The following is a 25,849-nucleotide window of genomic DNA, read 5'->3' as shown; positions in this document are numbered from 1 at the left end:
ATTCCTAGAAAGTTTGCAACTTCCCCAAATTTCAGTAAACCCTTTTACTTTCTGCCCTCAACAGCTCTGTGAAGCTTTACACTTTTTCACAGATGGACTTGATGATCTTACAGGTATTTTGCAACCTAAATGATTCTGTAAAAACACCAAAACATTTTCAATTAAGTGAATAAAGTGTTCATATAATTTATTAAAGGACTTCTGAAATTCCTAGCTACTAACTCTAAGAGGCTACGGGAGCTTTTACCTTTTTCATTCCAAGTGCAATGAATATTTCAGGGCATGCACATGTGGAAGTCATGGGAGGATCATGAGGTTTTGGGGAGTACAAGGTCTTTGGGGGACAGGGACAGACAAACTGGCCCAGTGACTCCGTGGCACTCTATTTCTTCCTGGAGGGAACCTCCCATGCTTAGCACATGTTTGACAGGGACATCCTGAAACCTGCCAGCGTGGGGAAACCATCCAAGATGCAGCAAGGAAGGGCAAGCAAACGCCAGCCCTAAAGTTGCCACCTATTGCACCACACCTGGTGTGGGGCTGGCTAGAGCAAGAGGAGGATTTCTCACCCCCAAAACTGCAGAAACCGGTTCAACATGTGCCACAGCTTTCCCTCCCTACCACTGGTGAGTAAAGCTGCTGGGATTGCAAAAGCCAGGTATCCTGTTCCCATGCTGGGGAGGCACCTCTGCCAAGGGGTTTGTTGCCCATTCCCTCAGTGAACTGGCACTGCCTTTGCTTGGGATGCTGGACCACTGCCATATTTGGGGAAGCCCAAACAGGGATGTGCATTTTGGTCAAAATTTGGGGCATTCCTCCTGTCCAAGCCTCTGCAAAATCAATCCTTGAGCCAGACTGTCCCATGGCAGTAAGGCAGGGACATCCCTATGTAGAGGGATCTCTGCTGTGTGTATATGGATGGCAACATCCCACAGCACTCTGCAGGCTCCATTTGCCTCCTGCCAGCTGCCCCAAACCCAGGGCTACCCCTGCTTGCAGCTATCAGAGCGCAGAGATTTAAGAGAGGTGGGAGTGAGAGTAGGAGGGAACCTCACCCTGGGATGGACAAAAGCCAAGTGGCACAGGGCTGTTCTCACCCTGCAGAAGGCAGGAGAAAGGAAGCCTGTGCCTTCCTGGGGCAGGAAGGGCAGTGGGAGCCAAACAGACTGCCTGTCATTCTCTCCTTTTTCCTCCCACACTGGCTGGGAACACAGACTGGATGAGCTGCTCCTGCTGGGCACCACGGTAGGGACGCTGGGGCAGGATGAGACCCAAGACCCCAGCACGTAGGTTGAGAGGGACACTGAGCCTCGAGCACTCAGTGTCCCTTGAGAGCTGCTGGAGCTTCCCTGTGGCTGGAAGTTTCCCCTGCAAGTGCATGTTATTCATTCTATCAATTTGGACAGAGGATAAGCAAGGAGTGTGAAAGGTGTCTCTGATGTGGGGTGCAGAATAGAAATGAGCAGTAGGTGAAGGAAACCCTTTCAGCAGGAGAGATGCCTGTGCAAAGCAGGCAGATGGTGGGGAACCCTTCTTTCTTTGGATTATCTCCATGCTTAGACACAGGTTTTTGTGTCCTGGTCAATGAACCCAAGTGAAGAGGCTGGCTGGCTGGTTTATGTGAGGTTTTGTAAGACCACAAATCATAGAATAGAATCATAGAATTGATTGGGTTGGAAAAGACCTCCAAGATCAAGTCCAACCCTTGGTCCAACTCCACTCCGTTTACCAGATCATGGCACTCAGTGCCACGGCCAATCTCAACTGAAAAACTTTCAGGGATGGGGAATCCACCCCCTCTCTGGGCAGCCCATTCCAATGCCTGATTAGTGTCTCTGGAAAGAATTTTTTTCTGCTCTCCAACTTCAATTTCCCCTGGCAGAGCTTGAGCCCATTGTGCCCCCTTGTCCTATTGCTGAGTGCCTGGGAGAAGAGACCAACCCCCACCTGGCCAGAACTTCCCTTCAGGGAGTTCTGGACAGTGCTGTCTTTTCCAACCCAGTCGATTCTATGATTCTATGACTGAGAGGGGACCCCAGTATATGTAGAGTGCCGGGAGGATAGACCACGCTATTCCCGGTGCCGCCACATCAATGGGACAGGAGAAAATGGGCAAAAGCTGATTCACAGGAAGTTCCACCTGAACACGAGGGAGAAATTCTTTACTGTGCAGTGACCACACTCTGAAACAGAGACTAGAGAGGGTGTGGAGTCTCCCTCACTGGAGATATTCCAGAACTGCCTGGACACAGTGCGGTGTGCTCTGTGATGACCCTGCTCAAGCAGCGAGCTTGGACAGGATGCCCCACTGCGGTCCCTTCCAGCCTGACCGACTGTGTGTGCGGGGTGTGAAGGACCACGGGTCTCCGAGCGCTGCGAGACGAACTGCCGCAGCTTCCCTGGAAGAGCCAGGACCGGCTCCGCGATCCCGCCGGGAATTCCCGGTCCGCTCCTGCCGCGCGCCACGGCGCGGTGACGTCACCCGACCACGCCCACACGGGAGGAGATGGGGCGTGGTTTGGTGGGCGGGTCCGGGGCGTGGTCTGGCGAATGGGGCGGGGCCTGGCGGAGGGGGCGGGGCCTGGCGGAGGGGGCGGGGCGAGGTGGCGGCCGTGGCTGAGGCGGCGGCAGCGCCATGTCGATGGAGGACCCCTTCTTCGTGGTGAAGGGGTGAGCGCCGCCCGCGGGGCGCTCCGTGGCACGGCGAGAGGGACGGGGAAAGGGCCAGGGGCGCTCCCGGGCGCGGAGAGGGGGGTTACGGCCGTTCCGCAGCGCGGGAGGCCCGCGGAGGGAGGAGCGAGCGGCGGGCGGGGGTCTCTCTGTGGGGGGAAATGGCGGCCGGACCCCCCCGGGCTGCTGAGGGTCTGAGCGCGGGCACCGCGGCGGGTCCGGCGGTGGCGGCCGGGCACGGGAGACGCTGGGAGAGCCGGGCAGGGCAGGTGCCGGGCCGCGGCTGGGCCTCCCCGGGCTCTGCGAGAGGCATCCCGGCCCTGGCTGCAGGTGCGGCTCGGACACAGCGGGCACAGCGGGGCTGGCGGCTCGGGGGTGGCAGCCCCGCCAGGCCGGGTGTCCCTGTGGGAACGGGGAGAGCAGCGGGGACCAGGCTGTGGGACAGACAATGGCCGTGGGAGGAAGCGAGCGGAGAGGAGCCTCAGCACAGGCAAACACAAGCCAGAGGTGGTCAGAGGAAAATTGTAGTTAGTAGGGTGAAAATAGCTCCATTGGAGCCGCTGAAGAGAGTCCAGCAGAGGCCTCTGAGATAATTTGCGGTCTGGAGTATCTCTGTAATGAAGAGAGACTTCAGAAGCTGGGCCTGTTCAGTCTGGAGAAGAGAAAACTGAGAGGGGATCTCATTAATGCACAAAGTGGGGTGTCAGGAGGATGATGCCAGACTCCTCAGTGGTGCCCAGCAACAGGATGAGGAGCAGTAGCTGTGAACTCAAACACAGTAAGTTCCACAATATGAGGAAAAACTTCTTTCCATTGAGGGTGGCAAACCTCTGGAACAAGCTGCCCAAAGGATGTCGTGGAGTCTCCTTCTCCAGAGACATTCAAACCCCACCTGAACAGATTCCTGGTCACCTGCTCCAGTGACCCTGCCTTGGCAGGGAGGTTGGACTGGATGATCTCCAGGGGTCACTTCCAACTCTAACTACTCTGGGATTCTGTGAAATCACTTCAGTTTCTAAACTCTACCCTGGGGGCACCTTCAGCTTTGGCTGGGAGATGTTCTTTGCTCAATGCCTGCTCCATGCTGAGGAGCAGCAGAGTGGCTCAGAGGGGAGTGGTGGGGGAAGCCATGGGAGCCCAAAAGGTGTGGGAAGGGATGTTGGTGAAGCCAGGGAAAGTGAGTCCCTCTGCCAGGTTGAACTGGTGCTAAGGTGAAAAAATAGGAGTCACCATGGGTGGGGAGCAAATGCCCTGTCAGACTTTCCAGAGAAGTTCCCACGGTGTTTGGGGAAGGGCAGGGAGGGGAGAGGGGATGTGCTGCTGCTCCCAGAGTTAATTATTACCTGGCAGGTCAGAGGGGGTGCCGGTGGTGGAGCCACCAGAGTTGCATGTAGTTTGCTTTCTTGATGTTTATAACTCTTCCCATCAGAGGACTGTGATTTACATTCCTGTTTCTGGGTACGTCCACAAGTGTGTTCAGACTGAAAAACAAACAAACAAAACTGAAATTACTGCTGGCAAGTAGTGTAGGGAATGAAGTTTTCCAGATCCTCACTGTGGGTTGCTGGCTTTAGGGCACTAGATGTGGCAGACTCAGAGCCGTGGGCGTGCGGGAAGAGGAGAGGCACACATTGGGGTGCTGAGAAACTGCAGCTTACACAGCAATTTGAGGACTTCAGGCCCTGGTGTAACGTGGGGAACTGCAGTCCTGTCATCCCTGCAGGGTGTGGGCCCAGTTCCTCTGTCCTGGTCATAGAATCATAGAATCGATTGGGTTGGAAAAGACCTCCGAGATCATCAACTCCAACCCTTGGTCCAACTCCAGTCCCTTTACCAGATCGTGGCACTCAGTGCCACAGGCAATCTCAGTTGAAAAACCTCCAGGGATGGGGAATCCACCCCCTCTCTGGGCAGCCCATTCCAATGCCTGAGCACTCTCTCTGCAAAGAAGTTTTTTCTGCTCTCCAACTTCAATTTCCCCTGGCAGAGCTTGAGCCCATCGTGCCCCCTTGTCCTATTGCTGAGTGCCTGGGAGAAGAGACCAACCCCCACCTGGCCAGAACTTCCCTTCAGGTAGTTCTAGACAGTGCTGAGGTCACCTCTGAGCCTCCTCTTCTCCAGGCTAAACACCCCCAGCGCCCTCAGCCTCTCCCCATAGGACTTAGTGGTGTTAGCCTCCTTTCCTGCACTGAGGTGAAACCCCTGCATGTGACATGGACACCGTGTACAAGCTCATGGTGGCACCTTTCACAACAGCATAGTCTGGCCTTGACTTCATTCCTCATCCCAACTCCCTCTGAACCTGGGGGAGCAGTTCACAGCTCAGGATTCTGGAGTTTGTAAATACAGATAACCACACTGAGGGTTCACAACCCAAATTTACAAACCTACTTGTTCCAAAGCAGTGCTGTCAGCAAAGCCTTGCCCTGCTCTGAATGTGCTCATCTCTGGAAGAGCTTAGAGCAGCAGAAAAAACTTGTGTTCCCTAAGCCAGTGAAGTGGGGCTGTGTATTTTTTTAAATGCTGAATTAAAATAAACAGTGCTGCACTCAACAGTCTGCCTGGCTGTGTTGTGGGGACAGTTCCTGTAAGTTTGTGTGCCCTGAGGGTATCTTACACGGGTAGTCAAGAGCCTTCAGAGGAAGATTATTGAGAGGAATGCAAAACATGGATTGCCAAAGAGCTGCCTTTTCAGACCCTCTGCCCTGGCTTGCCTGTGTGACATTCAGCAGCAGCTTCCCCTGAAGAAATAGGTCTCTTCATTAATAGCTGTCAGTTGTTGCTGCTCAGCACTTTGTGCTGCAGTGAAAGACAGGATTGTCTGTGAGGTGGGACAAATCCTTATTTTACAAAACAAACTAGTTGTTTGAAGGAGAGATATTTGGAAGCAAGCTGTGGCTTCCATGCTCAGCTAGACTCAGGGCTGGCCCAGAGTCACTGCTGCAGGGCAACTGATGATAATTCCTTGGTTTCTCTTCATTCACCGTTGCTGCAGGGAGGTGCAGAAAGCCGTGAACACTGCCCAGGGGCTCTTCCAGAGGTGGACAGAGCTCTTGCAGGATCCCTCCATTGCCACAAGAGAAGAAATTGACTGGACCACTAATGAGCTCAGGAACAACCTGCGGAGCATTGAGTGGGACCTGGAAGACTTGGATGAAACGATTAATATCCTTTCTGTGGTGCTTTGGAGGTAGGGGCATGCAGTTCCCAAGTTGCACTAAAAACCCGAGTACCAGTGCTTGCCACATTTTGCAGAAATCAGGACTATTTGGGATTGAATTTTACATTTACAACATCTCTTCTCAAACTGCAAATGAGAAATTAAGGCAAGGATTTTCCCTTTGTCTTTTTGTTTCCCTTTTTACAAGGTATATTCTAAGATGCTTTGTTCTAGAAAGCCTATTGTGTTGTATGAATCTGGATTTCTGTGGAGTCAGTCATACTTTAGGCTGGCTTCCAGAAATACTCCTTTTCCCTTGTGTTCATCCCAGCACTCCTGAAAGTGCTGAACAGCATCACAGAACCAAAAAAAACATGAGAGACCTTCCACTGGTGCATATACTGCCCAGTACATTCCTGCCATGCCTGTTTTTCCGTCCCTTGTTCTATTCTTTGCCAATCAAATTTTGAGAACAGGCACAGAACAATGGCCAGTTGGCACACTGGGGGGGTTGTGTGTCCGTGTGTGTTCCCAACCCTTCTGGGGACTCCTTGACTCGGTGCCCACGCATTGTTGAGGCAAACCCGCGGAAATTCAACCTCGATGCGACGGAGCTGGGCATCCGCAAAACCTTCATCACCAGCACGCGGCAGGTGGTCAGGGTAAGCAACGGGGGCTTGGGGTCAGAGCCAGGGGAAGGCAGGGGCTCATGAGGTGGTTAAAATAAGGAAAGTTTGGAAGCAGAGAATAAATCTGCTGCCTGCTTTGTCCCAGGCTTCCTCCTCTTCCCCATGTGCTCCCACCTGGGGCTGCCTAGGGGGGTTTGTGGGTGCAGGTGCCCCATGGCATTCCCTCCTTTTCTGCTGCTTCCCCTTGATGTTTTCAGACCTGTCTTGCAACAGTGAGCCTGGCAACATGTAGTAACTGGGGAGGAAGAGTAAAGACCCCACTACAGTGCTGATGGGTGAGGGAAATCATGACTGTCCTGGCCACCTGTAGCACAAGTTTTCAAAAGCAGAGAGACCACTTTGAACACTGACAGATGGTTAAAGCCTGGCATTATTGACATGGTGACTTCAACTTCCTACCCCTGCAAAATAGTCTAAACAACCACTAGATTTATTTTTAACTCGAGGACGATTTTTTTTTAGTTTAAACTCACACTTCAGAAGCAAAAAGGGGATTTTAACAACTTGGTGGCAATAAATAGAGAAGAGCTGTCTTCCCAAAAGCTTCAGTGCCTGCTAACAAGCTGCTAGTTAGGAAGTTTTCTCTCTATTAATAGCTACACTGGGTTTCTGTTGCCCCTCATGACTCTGATGTTCCTGCTCCACAGAATGCATTGCTGTGGCTGGCTGCAGGCTTGTTACCCCACGGTCTGGGTGCAGTTCCTAAGGCTTACCTGGGAACTGATCCCAAAACCACACTGGCCCCAGGAAGCAGGCATATGCTCACTGCCTTGCCCTCAGTGAAGTCCACTCCCAAATGGGCAGGATCAGGCAAGCCTGCTCTCTGGTCCTCTTTCCCTGACTGAAAACTGCTGGCTAATGGCTTTTGGAGCAGTGTCTCTCACTGGTAAATTCATTAGTGGCAGTATGGAGCCGATTTCCAGTTTCCAGGGGGGAATTCAGGATGTGCAGCAGCACATGCATGAGCCAGTGAGAAATAACTGAGGGAATCTGGTGCCTTCAGTGATGTGTTCCACATCTCTGACAGTAAAACATACCTGAATGCTCTGGTGAGATCAGAACTGTGCTGGTAGATCAACCTCTGCCAGATCTCATCGACTACTTGCTAATCTATAGAAACTAGACTACATTCTGTTGAGATGAGGGAGTATTCTGTGGTTAATAACCTTCTGCAGGAATTCCACAGCAAAAGTTAATTGAAAGGAGAAAATGTAGGCAGTCAGAGGATGGCCATAGGACAGGAATCTACCTCATCTTATGCAGTATAAAACCTGGAAATAAAACACAAGGGGTTACAGACTTCCAATGCCTTGACAAACATTACTCTTCCTTACACTCTATCAATGGGAATATTATTATACAAATAAAAGTGGTTTTAGCTGTAGTGGAGCAAAACGAGTAGTAAATAAGAAATATTTTCAAAATGTCCCATTGCCATTGATTCTAGCCTAAGTATATGAACTGCAGTGAAACTTTCTACAATATCCTTTCAGACTCTTCAAAACTGTACATTCTCAAAGAAAATACTCCTTCCCTCACTTCCCCTATAGAAGCCTTGTTGTTTATAGACAGCCCTGTAACACCCTGAAACTGCCTGTCACCTCAGATCCAATGCTCACATGCTGCTTCTTTTGTTGAAAAACAGGATATGAAGGATCAGATGTCAAACTCCTCCATGCAAGCACTGGCTGAAAGAAAAAACAGGCAGGTGAGAACCAGAAACAGGCAATATATATCTATTACAATGTATATCCTGTCTGTAGCTCACTCCGTTACAAACCTTTGTTCTGGGAAGGGCCTTGCACGCTGCAGCCGAGCTCTGTGTTTGAGCTGTGGGTGTCTGGCTGACCTGGGAGAGCTGGTTCTCACAAGCACGTTGCTGCCACCCTCTTCCAAGCCTGTCTCTCAAAGCAGTAAGTCAGCACTTGCCATCTGTCTCTGTCTTCAGATCTGGTTGTGTACAACTGTCAGCGTTGCATCATCCCCTGGAAAGGGAAATCTCCCTCCTCCTCGGGGGGAACCGCCTCAGAATCCATGTCAGTGAATGTAATCCTGCTCTCTGCTGGATTTAGGAGCCAAGATGGTGCAATATCCTTCCACACAGCTGCCTTTCATAATAGCCATCTAAGAAGATGGAGGGAGCTCAAGGAGTCTTGAGTTGTCTGCACTTGTAATCTAAGAAATAGAACTAGATGCAGCTTCTGCTCCTTCCCAGCTGATGGAGAGGCTGTAAGGAGATCTCAGAGATGACTTCCAGAGCCATCTCAGTAAAGCTGGTGTGCACAGTTCACTTGCCTGTTCTGCATCAGGCTTACCACTTGTGGCAATACCAACAAACTCCAATAAGCCACTGAGAAGCAGAGAACTGATTCCTGAGCTTGTCACAGGGCTAATTGACGTGCTTGGCAAACACTTGAAGCAGCAAAGTCCGTGACACCCTTGCTCAAACAAGCCTGTAGCTTTCCCTGCGATTTGTTGCTTCCCTTTGCACAAGGTTCCTGCTGGCTGTGGGAGACCATATGGCCCAGCTCACGTGGTGACATCTGTGGTCAGGAAAGCTGACTTCCCCTTGCTGCCTTCCTCTCCCTTCCCAGCCCCTTGCCTTCCCTCCAGCCTGCAAGGCTTGTGCTGGGCTGCAGAAGCTGCTGGACTCTGTGTCTGAGGGGCTGCTAGCAGCAACCTGACCCTCACAGCTAAGGCTGCCAAACAGGCCTTTCTATTGAAGATACAGCACAACTAGTGCACTGCATTAAATAAACAGTAGCTGTACTTGCCACAAGCTGGAGAGAACCAGGAGCTTGCTCAGTGTTGCAGGGGCAGACAAAGCCAGATGTCCTGCTGGCTTCCTGCACAGTCAGTCTGTCAGCTTTCCTCACCCCTCCCTGAACACTCTAAGGCAGATAAACCGTAGAGACTGTCTTATTTTCAGCCTGACACAGCAGCCTGGACATTGCCTTGCTGTTCTCCACAAATTCTCAGTAGTCCCCTCCTGCCCATGGCCAGGAGCTTTGGGACAGTCTCGTTATGAGTCAGCCTTTCCTCAGCTCCCTGACCTATCCCTAGTGCTGCAAGGTGCTGCTCCTCACCTGCAGGTCACATTCATTCTCCAGCATCTGTTACTTGTTATACCGTTTCCAGGGAGGAGACATACTTGGCTGGAAAGCCACATCTCTGCTGACTTTGCATAAGCTTTCCTTCATCCAGGTTGTGGGGCAGGGAGCAGGTGTAACCTTGTAAGCTGGCAGCTGAACAGCCTGCTGGAGGAGTAGGCAGTCTGGATCACAGAACATAAGCATACAGCACTTCTGTGGTTATATTGCACTATCTTACCCTGAGCTCAACTGGTTAAGTACTTTATCCAGACCCTCTTAAGCCCCTGTCATTAGCAGGACAGTGCTCAGTTCGAGCTATACATCTGTTAACACAATGTATCCAGATAGTTCCCAGCTCACATGTCCTAGCACAGTGCTGCCTCTTGAGCAGGCTCTTGCCTTTCTTTTGTGCTGTGCAGACCTCCTGCTGTACTCCAGCTCTCCTGCTGCCGGAGGGCCATATCTGCAATACCAGATGCCAGACTTCCCAGGCTGGCATTTTGGCATTGTATTGGTTTAGTTCGTGACAGCAGTTTGGCTGAGTAGCAACGGAGCAGGAGGAAAGGGATGCTGTGTGTGTGTGTACGTACAGGAGTGTTGCCTTGTCTGCCTTCCCACTACACCCTATAGACAGGCTGTGAGCAGACACAGGAGTGTTGCTAAGGGCTCTCTGCATCTGTTTAGGCACTCCTGGGAGAGAGTGGGAGTCAGAGTTGGAGCTCTGGACATGACAAATACAGCCGTCTGGACCGGGAGCTGCAATTAGCAAATTCACACTTCATTGAGGAGCAGCAAGCTCAACAACAGGTAAGACAGCTGGCACCATGTGGACTAAATAGCTTTGCTTGCCAAATGGGTGCTGGGGGGATGAAGTACAGGCTGTGAGAGCCAAAAAAAATCCTTGGCTGGTCTGGATCCAGGAGCCTGACAGTCCTCCTCTTTGCCTGTGGCATGTATCTGTGCATGCATTTCCTTTGGATGCATCTTGGCACTGAGCTTTTAACCCTTCAGGCATGAGGCTTCTGCTCTCTTTAGAAGGCAGTTGTCATGATCTAGAAGATGTAGCATTCTAAGCTGTAATAGTACAAGGTTTGCTGAAATCCTTGGAAGAGTAGAAAGACTGCAAACAGAAAAGAGCCCGTTTCTCTTATGCAACTTCCCCTTGTTAATAAATGTTTGCTGTTGTTTTTGTGCATCTCCATCAGAATAGGCTGGGAGCAGGAGCATGTGCCTGCTTCCTTTTCCTGCCTTTGTCACTGTGAGAGTAGTGAGAAAGGCTGTGTGAGGGCTTTGGGGAGAACCCCCTGCGAGACACTTCCCAGCTGACAGAGGAGCTTGCCTGGAGAGGCGCCCGGGCCAAGCACAGACCTGTGTGCAGCAGCCCAGCCAACTTCACACAGGCAGCTTCTCAGAGGTGCCAAACTGCTAAAGCTCCTGAGCTGTGATGCTTCCAGACATGTTTTACCTACTGACTCTAGGAAGATAAATGGATTCAAAAATAGGTAACTAGGGTAATTCTAATCCTTAGCATGACTCTGCCCTGAAAATGACTTAAAATATCAGCAGACTTATTCCTTTGGCATATTCGGAGCCAGGCTGGCTATTTTTAGATGTAGAAGCTGCAACAGCCTCTTACTTACCTTAACCCCTTGTTGGCTGCAGCGTGTTCCAGGTTGTATTTCCCAGGCATGGCTCGCAGGTGTCCGCCACTGTACCTGTTTACCTTGCCAAGGTTTTGATGACCAGCCCCTGTGGCTTCCCACAGTCACTTTAGCTGTGGCTGAGCTGAGGCTGGATTTGCAGGGATGTCTGAAGGCTGCAGTCTGCTGTGCCATGGGGATGTCACGCCACAGAGGCTTTCCTGTGGCTGTCACCTCTCCAGCATTTCTTAGGAATGTGGTCCTCATTCCTGGTGGCTTAAATCTGAGCCCAGGCCTAACAGCCGATGTTGGCTGAGCAGCAAGTGCCTGTGCACTGGATCAGCTAGTTCCAACCCAGCTGCAGGAGGCAGACCTGTGATTGCCTGTTTCCCTTCTCTTTGGCCCCAGTTGATTGTGGAGCAGCAAGATGAGCAGTTGGAGCTGGTCTCTGGCAGCATCGGGGTGCTGAAAAACATGTCCCAGCGCATTGGTGGGGAGCTGGAGGAGCAAGCAGTGTAAGTGTGAGATGTGGCAACAAAAACCCGGTATGGGGCTGCAACACAGCTGGATGTCCTCAAACACCTATCTCTGTCCCTGTTAGGGCCTTGAATTTACTGGTCCCTCAGGCAGGCTCTGCAAGCTTTCCTTTGGAAAGCATTTTGTACTGCATTCTGCAGGGATCCACCTGCAGCCTCCTTCGTTTGGAAGCCTGCACGTAGGGCAGGCTTACCTGTCACCTTACCTTTCCTTCCCTCTTCTTTTCACACACTGCTCAGGCAGCCAACAAATAAGAGAGGGAGGTGCTGTGTAGTGGGGGCTACTGAGGACTTCCCCACTCCACAGGGTTTTGTGCTGACCCTGGATAACTGCTGGAGTTGGGAGCTCTCAGCTCTTTCTTGCTGCCCTGAAACACAAGACAAAGCTGCTCTTCACTGTTAAAGCTAAAAATAGCCCTCACCCACACAAAGGGTTAAAGGGCAGCTCACAAAGTCATTTGCATCCACCCATTTACATATAAATTAGATTTCTCTCCCAGTTCTTGTCCTTTGCAAACAAGTTCCCAGTTGTGCAGGCTAACAGCAATACTTCCAGAGAGGCTGGAAGGGTTCATGCCTAAAAACCCTCCTTGTTTGGCTGGTAGGAGTCTGGATAGCCATGTCACTTGTGTAGTCATGTCCTTTTTGATGGAGAGGGGGAACTTTAAACCCACCTCCCGTGTGAAGTCCTGCAGTGTGAGAGTCCTTTGCTTTCACTGGAGATCCGCGTGGTGTGTCTGTTTTCAGATAATCACACAAGCCCTTAGTGCTTGCTAGACTAGCACACAACTACCACAGTGAGGTTTTTACAACTCTTTCTACTCTGATTGGAGGTTTAACAAGTGCCCTGGAACTCCCAATGAAGGAAGCTGTCCTTTTACACATGTTAAGCTTTAAAGTCCCACTGGCTGGAGACAATTGGATTGGTACCTTGATTCTGGATGTGTAATGGCATTGACGAAGCATGGACTCAGGAAGGCATTCAGACTCATTACAGTTGCTGTGTAGAGGAAGTAAAAGGGGTAACTTCCACACAGAGCTTTAAAAGCACCTTCAAAGCAATTGCAGATCTCACTCTGGCTTGATACATGACTGAAACAAGATTTTAGCTTCAACTGCAAGCCTTGAACAAGAAAAGAGATTTTAAGTCCAAGCTGACACCTAGATCTAACCAGTTTCTATTCACAGATTATAAATAAGACGTTCCTCTTGTAAGGAGGAAACTCCCCACTCTTCACCTTGCAAAAGTGCGAGAGCTCAGCCACAAACACACAGCAGAGCTGTCTGACAGGAGTCCTGAATTACTTCCCACCAAAGCAGAGCTGCTGCTTCAGCAGGTTTTTTCACCCCTTAGGTGCTTCCAGGAGATTGGGGCACATTTATTTTCTCTTCCAAGATGTGATACTCTGGTCACTTCAGTGTTTTAATCAGTCTATGTGTGAGTGCACTGCAGAATCCCAAAGGGATGTGCCACCTGCTGACCAATGTCTTGCTTGTGTCCCCAGGATGCTGGATGACTTCTCCCATGAGTTAGACAGCACTCAGTCGCGGCTCGATAACGTCATGAAGAAGCTCGCCAAAGTGTCTCACATGACGAGTGGTAGGTTCTAGGAAGTGGGATCCAGTGCTGGAAAGGGAGAGACAAGCCCTTGGACCTTCGGGCTGGGACACTATGTGCTCTCACCCTCCCAGCAGAGGGGAGGGAGCAGCTCTCAGTGCTTGAACGAGGGAGAAGACTTCCAAGTCCGGCAGCTGCCTTTGTTTTATTTACAGATGCCTTTCTATTTATGCTGCTACTGCTGGGAAAATCCCCCTCTAGCTGGTAGGAGAGGAAGCTCTGTAGCCTCCTGCTCTGCTGCAGTTTCCGTGCTGCCCGTGGAACAAAAGCTGTCAAGGTGCCATTAACACTGGTCACCATGTGTGGCTACCCCCCCCACTGGAATGCCTGAAGCAAGCCCCTTCCTAAATCCCACCTGCCCTGAGCTGGTGGTGCCTGCAGGCATGTTGTCGATCAGATCTCTCTCAGCTGGTGGAGGAAAGGGCTGAATTCAGTGCTGAACCCACAGAAAAGTCCTTATAAGGCTGTGCCTGAACACGGTGGGCTGGCGGGGTGCCATGGGCAGAGCAAACAGGAAGCCCAGCGTGCCTGCCGGGAAGTCCCCCGCCATCAGCTCGCCTCTCTCAGTGCTGTTGGGACGCCCAGTGTCACCTCCTCCAGTACCCCTCTCCTGTGGGTGCCCTGGTGCCCTGTGGAGGCAGCAGCCAGTCAGGAGGAAAAGCATTCCTGCTCTGCAGCATTAGACTGGCTGGGGGATTTATGAGGTGGTTGGAATACAGCCCTAGAGAGACCATTTGGAGTGCTGACAGTGCACTTTGGGTCACCAGTAGCCCAGCAGCAGTACAGCTGCTGGCAAACCTTGCATATCTGCCCTTTCCTCTGGGAAAAAACATGAATCATTGCAGTGTTTTCAAGTGTTGTGAAAAGAGCATTTCTTCTGGCATCTCATGTACCAGAGTTGACCAGGAAGGCTCTTCCTGGGATAGCTGCTGAGCTCAGGAGCTGGGAAGTCCTAGCAGCCCTGTTCCCACTGCTGCACCATCATCTCACAGGGACAGACAGCAGCTCTCAGAGGCAATGCAGTGCTGAGCCAAGTGTAAAGATGTCCAGGGAAACCTCATTCCTGGCCCTCCTCTAAGGGGAGATGCCACAAGCTCTTCCTGGCAGAGCTCTTCTGGGCCGCTTGCACCGGATCCCTTCTTGTTCCTCCAGCAAACATTACTCATGAACAGCAAACATGGCAGCTCTCTGCTTGTTGCTCCCAATTGCTTTTGAACCAACTTATCAAATGTTTGAACTTGGCTGGGGAGAAGCCTCAGAATTCCCACAGTTGTTCCCAAAACCTGATGTATCCTGGAGCGGAAAGGCTGTGGTGCTGTATGTTTCAGTGAGGCATGCTCTCACAGGTACTGCTGTTTTGGTGTTTTATGGCTTTAAGCTTGAATTGAGTTTGTAGCAGTACAGCAAAGGAAAGTGCTCCCCCAGTTTTCCTTCCCCGCTATAGCAGGAAGACTGATGCTTCCTTTTCTTTCCAGATCGAAGGCAATGGTGTGCAATTATTGTCCTCTTCATCATCTTGCTGGTGGTGCTCATCCTGTTTTTTGTCCTGTGATGGACTGAACTTCCTCAGACGCCCCCTCCCCACCCCCTGGCCCCGGCAGCACGGGGAAATGAAACTCTCACTGTTTCCGTCCGCCTACAGAGATCCCCGTCAAGAAAGCCCGCACCCAGCTCTCACCATTCTCCTCCAAGGACTGGCGTGGCTTTGCCAGCGTCTCACCTGGCCCTGGGGAGAGGAGATGGAGGACTGGAGCTGCCTCCTCCCCTGGTGCAGTGGGATCTGGACCCAGGGAGCTGGAGGGGGACTCAAGCCTCACACTTCCACCTGGCGCAGGTAGGAGCCGGTTCCACCTGGTGCAGTCCCGAGCCACCTGTGGTGGGATGCGAACACAGAGCAGCGAGCCCTGGGAAGGACCAGACAGGGAGGAGGAGTTCATGAATTCACTGAGCATTACAAGCTGCGTCGCCAGTGCCAGCCACGAGCGTTACCAGGAGGCGTGAGACCCCACGAGCCACAGTGAGGGAGGGGGCTCACGGCCACACTCCCCCTGACCCATGCGGCCTTCCCTCCTCCCACGGGCTGGCTCTGCGCCGCTAACTCGCCACCAAAAGAGCACAGTGAGTCTGCAGCAGAGCCTTCCCACCCCCCATACCTGGGCAGAAGGCAGAGCTGAAGGGTCTTGTGTCCTGCCATCAGCCACCCGGGCGCCGTTAGACATCTCAGAGCTTTAAACTTGGGTTGCCGCATGCCAAGTGCTGGCAATTAGCCATAAGCTAGAGAGGGAATGTCTTAAAGCTTTTAAAATTGCCTCCTTCATTATACAAGCCTCTAAAGTTCTTTGATTCTTTCTTTGCCCTTGTATAACTGAGTCACTGCTTCTGTTTAACAGTTGCTTCCCTTTGGCAAGTGATTTGTCAGGTCGAAAATAACTTATTTTTTTTAAGGAAAAGAAAAAACTTTAAAGATTTTTTGGATGACCGAGCCACATTCTCTCTGCAGGTGCACAACATGCATGATCAGAGGAATGGTGCTCAATGATGTATTTTAGGTGCATATGAACTTGTAAATAGAATGTCTTAATTTTTCCCAACTGCTATTTTTTGGACACCTCCGTTGTAAGGAACCAAAAGGCAGGAGATTCAAAGCTGTATCATGTTTCTGTATTCCTTCCCAGTTCTTTCGCCACCTCCAAGTTGTTTGTCAGTTGAGTTGTCTCAGCAGTGTCAGATAGCCAAGCTGTCTCCCTTGTACAGGGAATGTGGACTAGCCAGGTGGGCAATACTAAACTGTAGTGAAGAAAGCTCACCTGGGCAGTGTCACCAAGGAGGAACTGGCAGGGGAGTCATGCTGCAGGCACTGATTGCAGGATGTGGGGTGCTTCAAGAAAGTAAAAACTTTTTTTACTCCAGTCTGCTCCCATATTTAAGCTGCAAACATGAAAAGACTCAGGACAGACTGGCTTATGGCTCCCAGATGGGGCTGGGGGAGGAAGTTAATTGGCACTGACGCAAAGACTTCTGCTGAAATTCCAAATCGCACCCAAATCATCCTCCCCGCCTTGGAAGCTCGGCACCGGACGGCTTTACCTCCGGGACTGAACACTCCTCCCCACTGTGTTTGTGGCTCCCTCCAGGATCTGTGTGACCCCCCTGTCCCCGCCGCAGGCGCTGGATGCACAGCCGGCGGCACCGTGCCTTCTGCAGCTGGATGGGGGCCGACCGAGCCTCCCTGCACCCTGCTCTTGCCATTAACGCACACGTGGTGCCCTAGGCGTCCACCCACACTCCTGTGATTTCACAGTGGCTCCTTATCCTTGCAGAGCATCCCATTTCCTTTGGTTAATGCTGCTAGGAATAGGCGGTGTCTGCTTTGCAAGGCTGGCTATCACAGTGTCTGCACTGCTCTACCTGGGCTTATACCTCTCCAAGAGCAGGTTCCCAGGAGCACGTGTCTGGCCAGGGAGCGGAGATCGCCGCTGGACAGTGTTAGCACACCTCTGATCCCTGCAGTGGTGGTGGTGTGGTTGTACATCCTCTGGGAACTGTGCAGGACTGCTCCTTCAGTAGTTCAGGGGGTGGCCCAGCTGCTGGAATCACCGCAAGCCACCTGACTGTCTCTGGTCCCTTTTCCTGTGTACATTTGCTTTTCTGTCTCTGGTGGTGCCCCTCCCATTAACACTAAATAAAGGCACAGCAGTGCAGATCTCTGGTCCTTTTCACCTGACTCTTGCTCTGGGACAATTGGGGCAGTTCTCCTGCCACCAGGGAGTGGGAAAAGCTCCCATGAGCAGCTGCCAGGCATCATTCTCCTGACTCTTAAGGTATAAGCAGCAGCTCCAAGTTCTGGGGTTCCCTCTGTACTGTGGGCAGTCAGCTGTGTCCAGATGTGGGGCACCACTATGCAGAGGGCAGCCATTGCTGCCATGCCACCTCTGTCTGCTGGAGGGACTCATTTTGGCACAAATTTCCCCTTCTATGACTGGAAAAAAGAACCCCTCAAACTCTCCAAGGAGCCCTGTAGGTGGCTGAGCCCACTGCCCCATCTGCCTGCCCAGGCGCCCCCCCAGCACCACAACAGCCAGGAGGTAGATGCAGCAGTGCCATGGGAAAACAGGCAGCAAAGACCAATCCCCACCCATGCCCACAAGCACCACTCCAGCCCCTCCATGCCAACTGCAAGCCAAGGGCAGTATTTCATTATTGCAGAGATACATTTTTGGGTTTCGGTTCAAAATAATTTAAAATACCCACACCAGGCTATGGGTGCAGGTTGGCAGTGCAGGCAGGGAGCCCTGTGTCTCCTGGGGTCACCAAGATGGGGTGTCCCCACACTGGTCAACCCACTGCCCAGCAGGACAGACCTGCCCAGCTATGTGAGGGCTGGGCTGTCCCCTGTCCCCATACTTAGGCCAGCTTCTGGAGACACTGGACACTGTTTTGGGGGGTCCTTGTCCCGGTCTGTCTTCTGGAGTGGCCAGGAAAGCCACCTGCCCTCACTGCAGTGAGGAGCCAAGTACTGCACCGGAGCAGGGCAGGTCCTGGTGGCACAAGGCAACTTGGTCCATGCCGCGCCGTCCTGCAGCATCCCGGGACATTGTTGGGATCTCATCCTCCTCACGCTGGGCTTTGCAGGAGCCACACTGGGGCTACCGCAGCGCCGGGCGGTGCCGGAGCACACGGAGGGACAGGGTGTCCGCCTGGAGCAGCAGCTCATGGATGCGGGGCAGCCCCAGCCCCGAGACAGCCGCACCGTTGACCTGCAGGATCTCATCCCCCACGCCCAGGAGCCCCGCATACAGCTTGGCCGTGCCGGCGTCCGCCATCTCCTGCACGTACACACCTGTGGAGAGGCACAGGGGCAGGTGAGACCCCCACACTGCCCCCATGCCCAGGGCTGTCCCTTCAGCATGTCTGGAGGCTGCGCAGTGACCAACTCATAACAGCCTCTGGGTTGGGCTGTGTGTCCCAGGCCAAGGACCGGTGGACACATGGGATTGTGCATGGCCAAAGCCACACACAGCAGCATCCCCCCATCCACTGTCACTCCTCTGGGGTTCAGCAGGGATGGTCCAGCACCCTGCACCCATCCCCAAGCTTGCTCGTGGGGAGGGATGAGAGCCATCAAGAAGGGACTCTGCATGCTGTGTCAAAGCTTTGGGATGATCCCTCCATACCTGTGTCAGGCCGGCCGTGCCCGGAGGTGACAGAGAAGCCAAAGGCGCCGCTGGGGGGTCGCTGCAGCTCCAGCTGGCTGGTGCCATCAGGGAACACCTCCACCACACGTCCCACTGCGTGCAGCCGGCCGGGTGCCCCGATGTCCTCCACACTCAGTGAGCGCCGTGGCCCTGAGCCCCCCTTCCTGCGGGAAGAGGGGGGCATAAGGTGAGCAGGGACATGGGAAGCTGCTGGGGACCAGGGGCTGGGACCCCCAGCTGCACCGAGCCACTACATGTGGCTCAGCACCCTGGAATACCCTTCCTGGGCACAGAGGGGATGTGCCAGGCCCTGTCCTACCTGTCGGCTGTGGTCTGGGGCAGGAGGTAGGCACTGGCACGGGGTGTCTTGCCCAGGATGGGATGCAGGTTCTGGGTAGAGGCAGCTTTTTGGGGCTGGCAGAAGGGTGACACCTGGGGAAAAGCACCTGGCTGAGATGAGGACAGTCACATACACTGTGCAGCACCTCACTCACTGATGCGCTGAAGGAACGGGGCACTGGGGCATTCTACCCCTGTGGCACACGCTCCAACCCTCCGCTGAGATGGGAGGAGCCAGTATCCCCAGCCCGGGCAAGGACACGTGCCTGAGGAGCAGGGCTTTGTGAGGAGGCAACTCCCTGCTCACCTGACTAGGACACAGGAGCCACGACCCCAAAACAGATTACCCTAACTCCCCGCTCCAAATCTGCTCTTTCACACTTCTACCGCAGTCCCTCTTTCCCCCTTCCACTTCCCATTTGGCTCCTGCTTTTCAAACCCAGCAGGTTTGAGGTGGCACAGGCCCCCACACCCCACCAGGACCACCATGCCCAGGAATGCTTCACCCCAGCCTAGCACCCCTTCTCTTGTGCAACACCCGTCTCCCCATGGACACCCCCTGCGTGGGGTGATGTCCAAGCTCACCAGCTGCAGGGACTGCAGGGAAGGCGATTTCTTCAGGCTGAGGCCTCCTGGTGGGGAGCCGCTGGGGGCCGGGAGCTGCTCCATACTGTAGCACCGGAAGCGGCCCAGGCGCTGCTTGGTGCTCTGGCTCAGGCTGCACAGCAGCTTCTTCAGCCCCGACGCTGAAGCACCGCTGCCCTTGCGGCTCACTGGCCGCCCCGGCTCCCTGGGTGGAGAGGGCTGATGGTCACCCACCACGTGTCTCTCTGGGGGCAGCAGCAGCTGCCTCAGGGCTGGGGGTGCATCCTGCACCACCTTTGCAGCCTTGAGTGCCCAAATCGGGGTGCATGGTGAGATCAGGGTGCAGCTGCCTCCCCACAGAAGTGACAGTGCACACAGAAGTTTGTCACCATCCAAAGCAATCCCTCACCGTTTTCCCCAAAATTTCAGGGGTTTAACACCTCTCAGACCTCCCCTGCTCTCTGCCCCAAGAGATCACATCCTGTGAAGGGGCTCAAAGGACCCAGCACTGCCTCTGAAGCCCCTTGCCAGGCTGAGAGACACAGCACCAGGCACAGGGCCAGCGGGATCACTCTCAGGGAGCCCCAAGGCAGCTGATTTTCCCCAAAAGAGAACCCAACACCAAGCAAAATACCCCCATCACATTTGCTGTAACATCCCTGGTGGAACCAGATAGGGGATAAAACACATCTTCCTCAAACGCACACCAACACACTGGCACATTTTCACTCTCATATTGTGGTTTCTGAGAGGTGTTGGAGCCAGAGGGTCGAGTCCCATGGGAAGCCTCAGGGGGCTCAGCATCTTGCAGTGCCCAGGATAGATGCCCAGGGCTGCACTGTGCAGAATGCCACAGCCCCTCGCACTCACTCACCCATGTGCGGCACTCCCAGCTGGGTGTCGCTGCTGCTGCTGCGCTCCAGGCGTCCCAGCACCTTCCTCAGGGGGACCAGCAGCCTCCCGAGGCACAGGAGTGACAGCGGTGGGGTGTGACACTGCCCCTGTAACCACAGTGAGACAGTCACGTGCCGGCATTGTTGGGCCCCTCCCCAGCACTCCCTGCACGGGTCTCTTACCTCTGCCTGTCCCTTGGGCATCCTGCCTGTGGGTGTTGTTGCAGTTGTTGGTGGACAAGGCACGGAGGGGGCTCCCCGGGAGCCACCTGGGGCTGCAGGGGCTTCGCCTCCCCCCCGGCCCTGCTGCATCCCCAGGCTGGGTGGAGGCAGCGCTGCCAGCATCCGGCTCTGGGCCCCGGGATCCTTGGCTTGATGCACGGCGGCTGCCGCTGGTGAAGAGGGCTTTCCTGCAAGGCACCTGGGAGCAGGCCTTCTTGGTGGGAGGGGGAGCAGGGACATGGGTGCCTGGAATGGGAGTGCTGGTCCTCAGCTGAGAGGAAGGGTCCAGGGGCTCACTGGACTGCGGTGGGGGATGAGTGGTGTTCCCCATCCCCTTGCTACCCCCCGGATGCCGATGTGGTTCCCTGTCCTCCCGGCTGCTGGCTCTCCCTGGCGATGGGGGACAAACAGCCCCTGTTTGGTTTGTGGCACCACCTGAGTCCCTGTCCTCTTCATGGGGGCCACAACTGGCCGCACACGTCCCCTTCCTGGCCCTCATATCCGGCTGTGGGGTGGCACGGGGGGCTCTGTGCCCGCGAGTCGGGGCATCCCGGTGCCCCCGCAGGTGGGGGCTGCGGGGTCCCGCCTCCTCGCTGTCCGTCCGGCAGCCGTCGGAGGTGTCGGTGCTCTCCAGGGCCGAGTCCACCTCGTCGATGTAGGTGACATCCCCGATGTACGTCTCCTTGATCTTCTCGGTGTGGATGCGCTGCCGGGAGGGGAGGATCCACAGTGGGGACCCTCCGGGGCCCAGAGGCCTGATTTTGGGCTCTGTCTGCGCAGCGCTTGGCCCCCTGCTATCCCCTGGGCTGCTTCTTTGTGCCGCAGGGCTAGTTTTGGCCGCGTCGGTAGCGGCTTGTGTGTCTGTTCCCCGGCCGGCGGCAGGACCGAGGAAGGAGCCGCAGGCGCTGCACTTGCCCCCGGCTGTGAGGTCGCCGCTCCGTGCTCTGCGCTGGCCAACACCGTCCCCCGCCTGTCTGCTGCCGGCCGGCTCCGGCGAGCCCAGCGCCGAGCCCAGCGCCCGCCGCTGCCGCAGCTGCAGCCGCTCTAGGTACCGCACCTCGGCGTCGCGGGCCGACTCGTCCTCGAAGCGGACGCGGGATGGGGACGGTCCCCGCGGCCGTCGCGGCCGCCCGCAGCTCGACTCCCCGCTGGACGAGTCGCTCAGGCTCCCGCCGTCCCGCGGGGCGACGTTCGGCCTCCCGCTGGGCTCCCTGCCATGGGGACAGACAGACGGACACAGGTGAGTTGCTACGGCTGCCCGGCTTCCTTGGGAAAGCAGGATGGGAGGGGAGAAAACCCAGCGCAGATGTGGCAAGGAGGAAAGTCCAACTGATGCTTGCTGGCTGGGTACACCCTGCTCCCCTCTCCAGCCTAAAGCTGGAATCCAGAGAGGCTGCAGCACTGCCCGGCTGCCACATTCCAGCCTCCATCACCCTTCCCCTGCCCCGAGGTGTGTGGTTAATCATTATGGGAGCACCACATTGCACATGACCCGGCACAAACTGCTGAGATGCTGCTTGGGTCCAGCCTCCAGCATCGAGTCTCCCCCTAAGAAAACACTCCCCCATCAGCTGGGAGACGCCACCCTCCCACCATTAATACCTCTGCATGACCATAAAAAACAATTCAATTAAACACCCCCCATATATTGAGCTGCAAAGAGGTCAGGCAGGGGATGCTCCTGAATTCAGGGTATAGAGAGGCTTCACCATGTACACAGTGGGTTAGACCCCGGCTCCACACGCATGCCTGCACACATGGGCATGCATCAAACACAAACTGCATCTCTGTATGCACCCCAAACTCAGCTGCAGCTTTGGGAACACTGTGGAGGAGGGAGGGAAGGGGCAGGCAGGGTGGTGGCACTGACCTGGGGTGCGGGACGGTGGTGGGGAGGAGGAGGATGTCGTGGCTGGCGCGCAGGGGGTTCGTCCGAGCCTTCATGCGGGCGCGCTGCAGCAGCTGCTTGGCCTGCTCGTGCCGCGGGCTCAGCTCGAGCTCCTGCCCAGGGACAAAGGCCCTGCAGCCCCGCAGCGGGGAGGGAGATTAGGAAAAAATAACAGGGATTAGACGTGGTTTAACAACGACGATGAGGCTGCTCTGCCCAGAGAAAACGGGGCTCAGCCACCATTCATGGGCAGGCTGGCAGCCATGCAGGGGGACGGCTGGGAGGGCTCCCTCAACCCCCCAAATGACAGGTGATGCTTTGGGGGGAGGCTCAGCACCCACAGCAGGGCCACAGGTGGTGCTTTATACCGTGGACATCCCAGAGGTGGACAGGGAAACTGAGGCAGACACAGCTTCCTATGCCCACCACTGTAAATCCCACAGTGATGAGGAGGCAGATAGGTTTGGGATGACCCCCTGACTCGGCTGCCTTGCTGCCTTCCCTTCCTTGCCTGGGGTCTTCCCCTGCACTCCCAGCCCTGCCAGTTGCAGGGTGAGGGACCTGTCAGTTCTCCCTGCTCCTGTACTGCCTTCCTGGTTGGCTATGGCCCTAATCCTCCTGATTAAAATAATCAGCTCAGGCAGTCGCTTCAGGAAGCCTGGCCTTAACCTCTTCAGAGCAGGATGGTGGGCGCATGCTGGCCTGCCTGTGCAGCACCATGGGGGGTCCAGGCTTCTTCCCAGGTTTTGGCTGCTCCTGCTCACATGAGGTGCTGCATCCATGGCTCTGCCTTGCACTCCCCCACCACTGATCCAGCCAGTGGAGAGGAATAGAACCACAATACTGGGGGCTCATCCCCACTCATTTCCTTCCCCCATGCAGCCCCAGGCCCCTCACACTGCCACCCAGCTCACCTGCCCATCCCACCTCCTTATTTTTAGTCCATACCTCAAAGGTTTATCATTAGTCCAACAAGATTACTCACACCTGCCGCCTCGATCCTCTTAAGCACCTGGAGCAAATTTCTGTCCCATCATCTTTCCCAGCTCCCTTCCTGCCCTGGGGTCCTGGCTGGGATTCCCTGTGCTCAGACACCTCATGGATAACCAGCTTCTGCCCCAGCTTGCACCAAAGCATCACTGGAGCCCAGCTACACCAGCTGCCATGCTGGGGGGCTGCCCCACAACCCTTTCTCAGAGCTGCTTCATGGGATGCTTTTAAAATACAATGGGAAAAGAGGGAAAACTCCATCTCTGACATGCTGGGACTGACCTACCTACAGCCCTCAGCATCCTGCAGCGAGACCCCTGAGTCCCAGTCACCATCACTTGCTGGCATCTCTGAAAGGCAGGACAGAGAAAGGCATGAGCCTGGCTGGGTGGCAGCCCCCACCCTGCCCCCCTTGATAGCACCTTTACCCCATCTCAGCACCCTCTGCAGGACTGTCCCAGATGCTCAGCTCTGGGAGAGCCCAGAAGAGCAGGATATGGGGTAACAGCACATGGCATTGTGTGGGACTATAGGGGTGAGGCTATTGAGGCACATGACATTGAAGGAGAAATTAATTCCCTTTTCTGATGGCAGCTTGCAAAGGGACAGTGATGCCCACAGGCCTGGAGTGCTCCAAAAGGTGAGTTTCTTGCTTTTAGCAGTGAAATTCCTCACCAGAAGAGGACCAGCAGCACCCACAATATCTTGTGGGTATCTCCTACATCCCAATGAAGAGGATGGGGCAGCCCAGGGATTTGAAGGAGCCAGGAGCTGCACCCACACCATGGAAGGCCAAAAATGGCACTGAGGTCCCCCTTTTGCCCCAAAGCTTTTCCCTCGCACTTTCCCCAGCTCTCCCAAAACAGCTGCCACCTTCCCAAAGTACACACCGGGTGTGGTGAGGCCCAGCACCTCTTGCAGCAGCCGCCGGTTCCTCTCCACTCGTTCAGCCAAGGAGAGCCTCTCCCAGCCCTCCACTGCAGAGGGACACACAGAGGGACCACCCCGGTCCCACAGAGGAGTTCGGGCCTCTTCATCCAGGGAGCGTCTCTCATGGAGGGAGACAGAGCGCCGGGACCTGCTGCCCTTGTCCTGGGGGAGCTCAGTGCCTCCAGGCACATCTCCCTTATGTGCTGGCACCCGCCAGAGGCCCGGGGTGCCAGGGCGGGGTGCTGGGGCTGGGGGCCTGCCATCCACAGGCTCTCCACCATCCAGCAGCCCATCTGTCAGGTAGGTTCGGAGCTGAGCCCGTGGCTCCACCGCTGCCGCGTCTGCCCCCGCCTTCCCCCGCCGGGGCCGGGGCTTCTTGGGCAAGGGGCACTCGGGGGTGGCTGTGGGGGTCCCCGGCCGGCCGACCCCCCTCTTCTCCTTCAGCGCCTTCACCTTGCTCTCCAGGATGGTGTGAGGTCCATGGGCAGCCTCGGGGCGATCCCCCAGGGCAGGGGTCCGGCTGCCACTCTGGATGTGCTGCTTGGGGGACCACAGCACGTGCTGTGCCTCAGCAGGAGAGTTCCCCTCCATGAGTCCTGCAGAGAGAGAGCCCAGGGGAGGGTGGGTGATCCCCACGTTGTCCTCGGCCTCCACAGCACCCACCCATGGGACCTCCGTGAAGGACATCACCCTGACTGCCCCAGGCTCTGCAGAGATACCTCGGCTGGGAGACAAATGTATGCAATTCCAGCAGAGGGTGCCTAGCAAGGAAGGGGACAGGGAGGTGGGAGAGCACGAGGCCACCCACCCAGAGCACTGATACTGCGCCAGCATCTCTGGGAGTGGGGAATCAGTGGGAGAACAATGGGGAGTGGTGGTTCCCTGAAGAAGGTGGCCAAGGGCTGAGCAGCAGTACAGGTACCCTGCCCATGCTGTTTCGGGTGCCCTGGGGCACCCAGCAAGATGCCCCGGAGAGAACTGGCACTTTCTGTGCCAAATCAGGGCTCCAAAACTCCCCAGAACAGAAATCCCTCCCGGCTACAACTCGTCGAGGGTGCCAGCAGACAGACGGCAGCCCTTGCTCCGCCTTTGCCCGTGAGGTCACACGTGGCACTGGTCCCGTGCCGGCCTCGTGGTCCCGGTGGCACCCAGGTGCCACTGCCCTCCTGTGCCCCACCGAGAGTACCCCGTGCCCACTGGTACCCCTGGACGAGCCTCCCCCGTGGCTGGGACTGCAGGAGCATCCCCGGGGCACCTTCGGGGCCCCAGCACCCCCCGGCTCTCCCTGCAGCCCCGCTTTGAGTGGGACTGGGACGGGGTCGCGGGCGGGAGGCGAGGGCTGTCCTTACCCCCGGAGCAGCATCAGGAGAGGGCTGGGAAGAGGGAGAAGAAAGCGGAAGAA

General features: G+C 55.2%; 2 protein-coding genes across 3 annotated transcripts; one reads left to right on the top strand and one right to left on the bottom strand.

Annotated features, from left to right (window-relative positions):
* Positions 1–2,583: 2,583 nt before the first annotated feature.
* STX6 (syntaxin 6) lies at positions 2,584–17,114 on the top strand. Its single transcript, XM_071565490.1, has 8 exons — positions 2,584–2,670; positions 5,666–5,835; positions 6,398–6,492; positions 8,165–8,227; positions 10,296–10,418; positions 11,660–11,766; positions 13,293–13,387; positions 14,881–17,114. The coding sequence occupies exons 1-8, from the start codon at positions 2,636–2,638 to the stop codon at positions 14,955–14,957; spliced, it is 765 nt and encodes a 254-aa protein (XP_071421591.1). The 5' UTR covers positions 2,584–2,635; the 3' UTR covers positions 14,958–17,114.
* A 500-nt stretch (positions 17,115–17,614) lies between these two features.
* KIAA1614 (KIAA1614 ortholog) lies at positions 17,615–25,830 on the bottom strand. 2 transcript variants are annotated; one of them, XM_071564657.1, is made up of 10 exons: positions 25,797–25,830; positions 24,408–25,043; positions 23,804–23,867; positions 22,510–22,659; positions 20,601–21,850; positions 20,399–20,525; positions 19,525–19,729; positions 18,920–19,032; positions 18,580–18,764; positions 17,615–18,245 (listed from the first exon to the last, which is right to left on the bottom strand). In XM_071564657.1, exons 2-10 carry the CDS (start codon positions 25,036–25,038, stop codon positions 18,052–18,054), a joined length of 2,919 nt encoding a protein of 972 aa, XP_071420758.1. In that variant the 5' UTR covers positions 25,039–25,043; positions 25,797–25,830; the 3' UTR covers positions 17,615–18,051. The 2 variants fall into 2 exon arrangements, with proteins under 2 accessions (XP_071420758.1, XP_071420757.1); XM_071564656.1 differs by having other exon boundaries at positions 20,399–21,850.
* Positions 25,831–25,849: the final 19 nt, after the last annotated feature.

Source organism: Pithys albifrons, chromosome 10, assembly GCF_047495875.1.
Source record: "Pithys albifrons albifrons isolate INPA30051 chromosome 10, PitAlb_v1, whole genome shotgun sequence".
Taxonomy (NCBI): Eukaryota; Metazoa; Chordata; class Aves; order Passeriformes; family Thamnophilidae; genus Pithys; species Pithys albifrons.
Note: the sequence above shows the minus strand (reverse complement) of the source record. Positions and strands in the feature narration are given on the sequence as shown.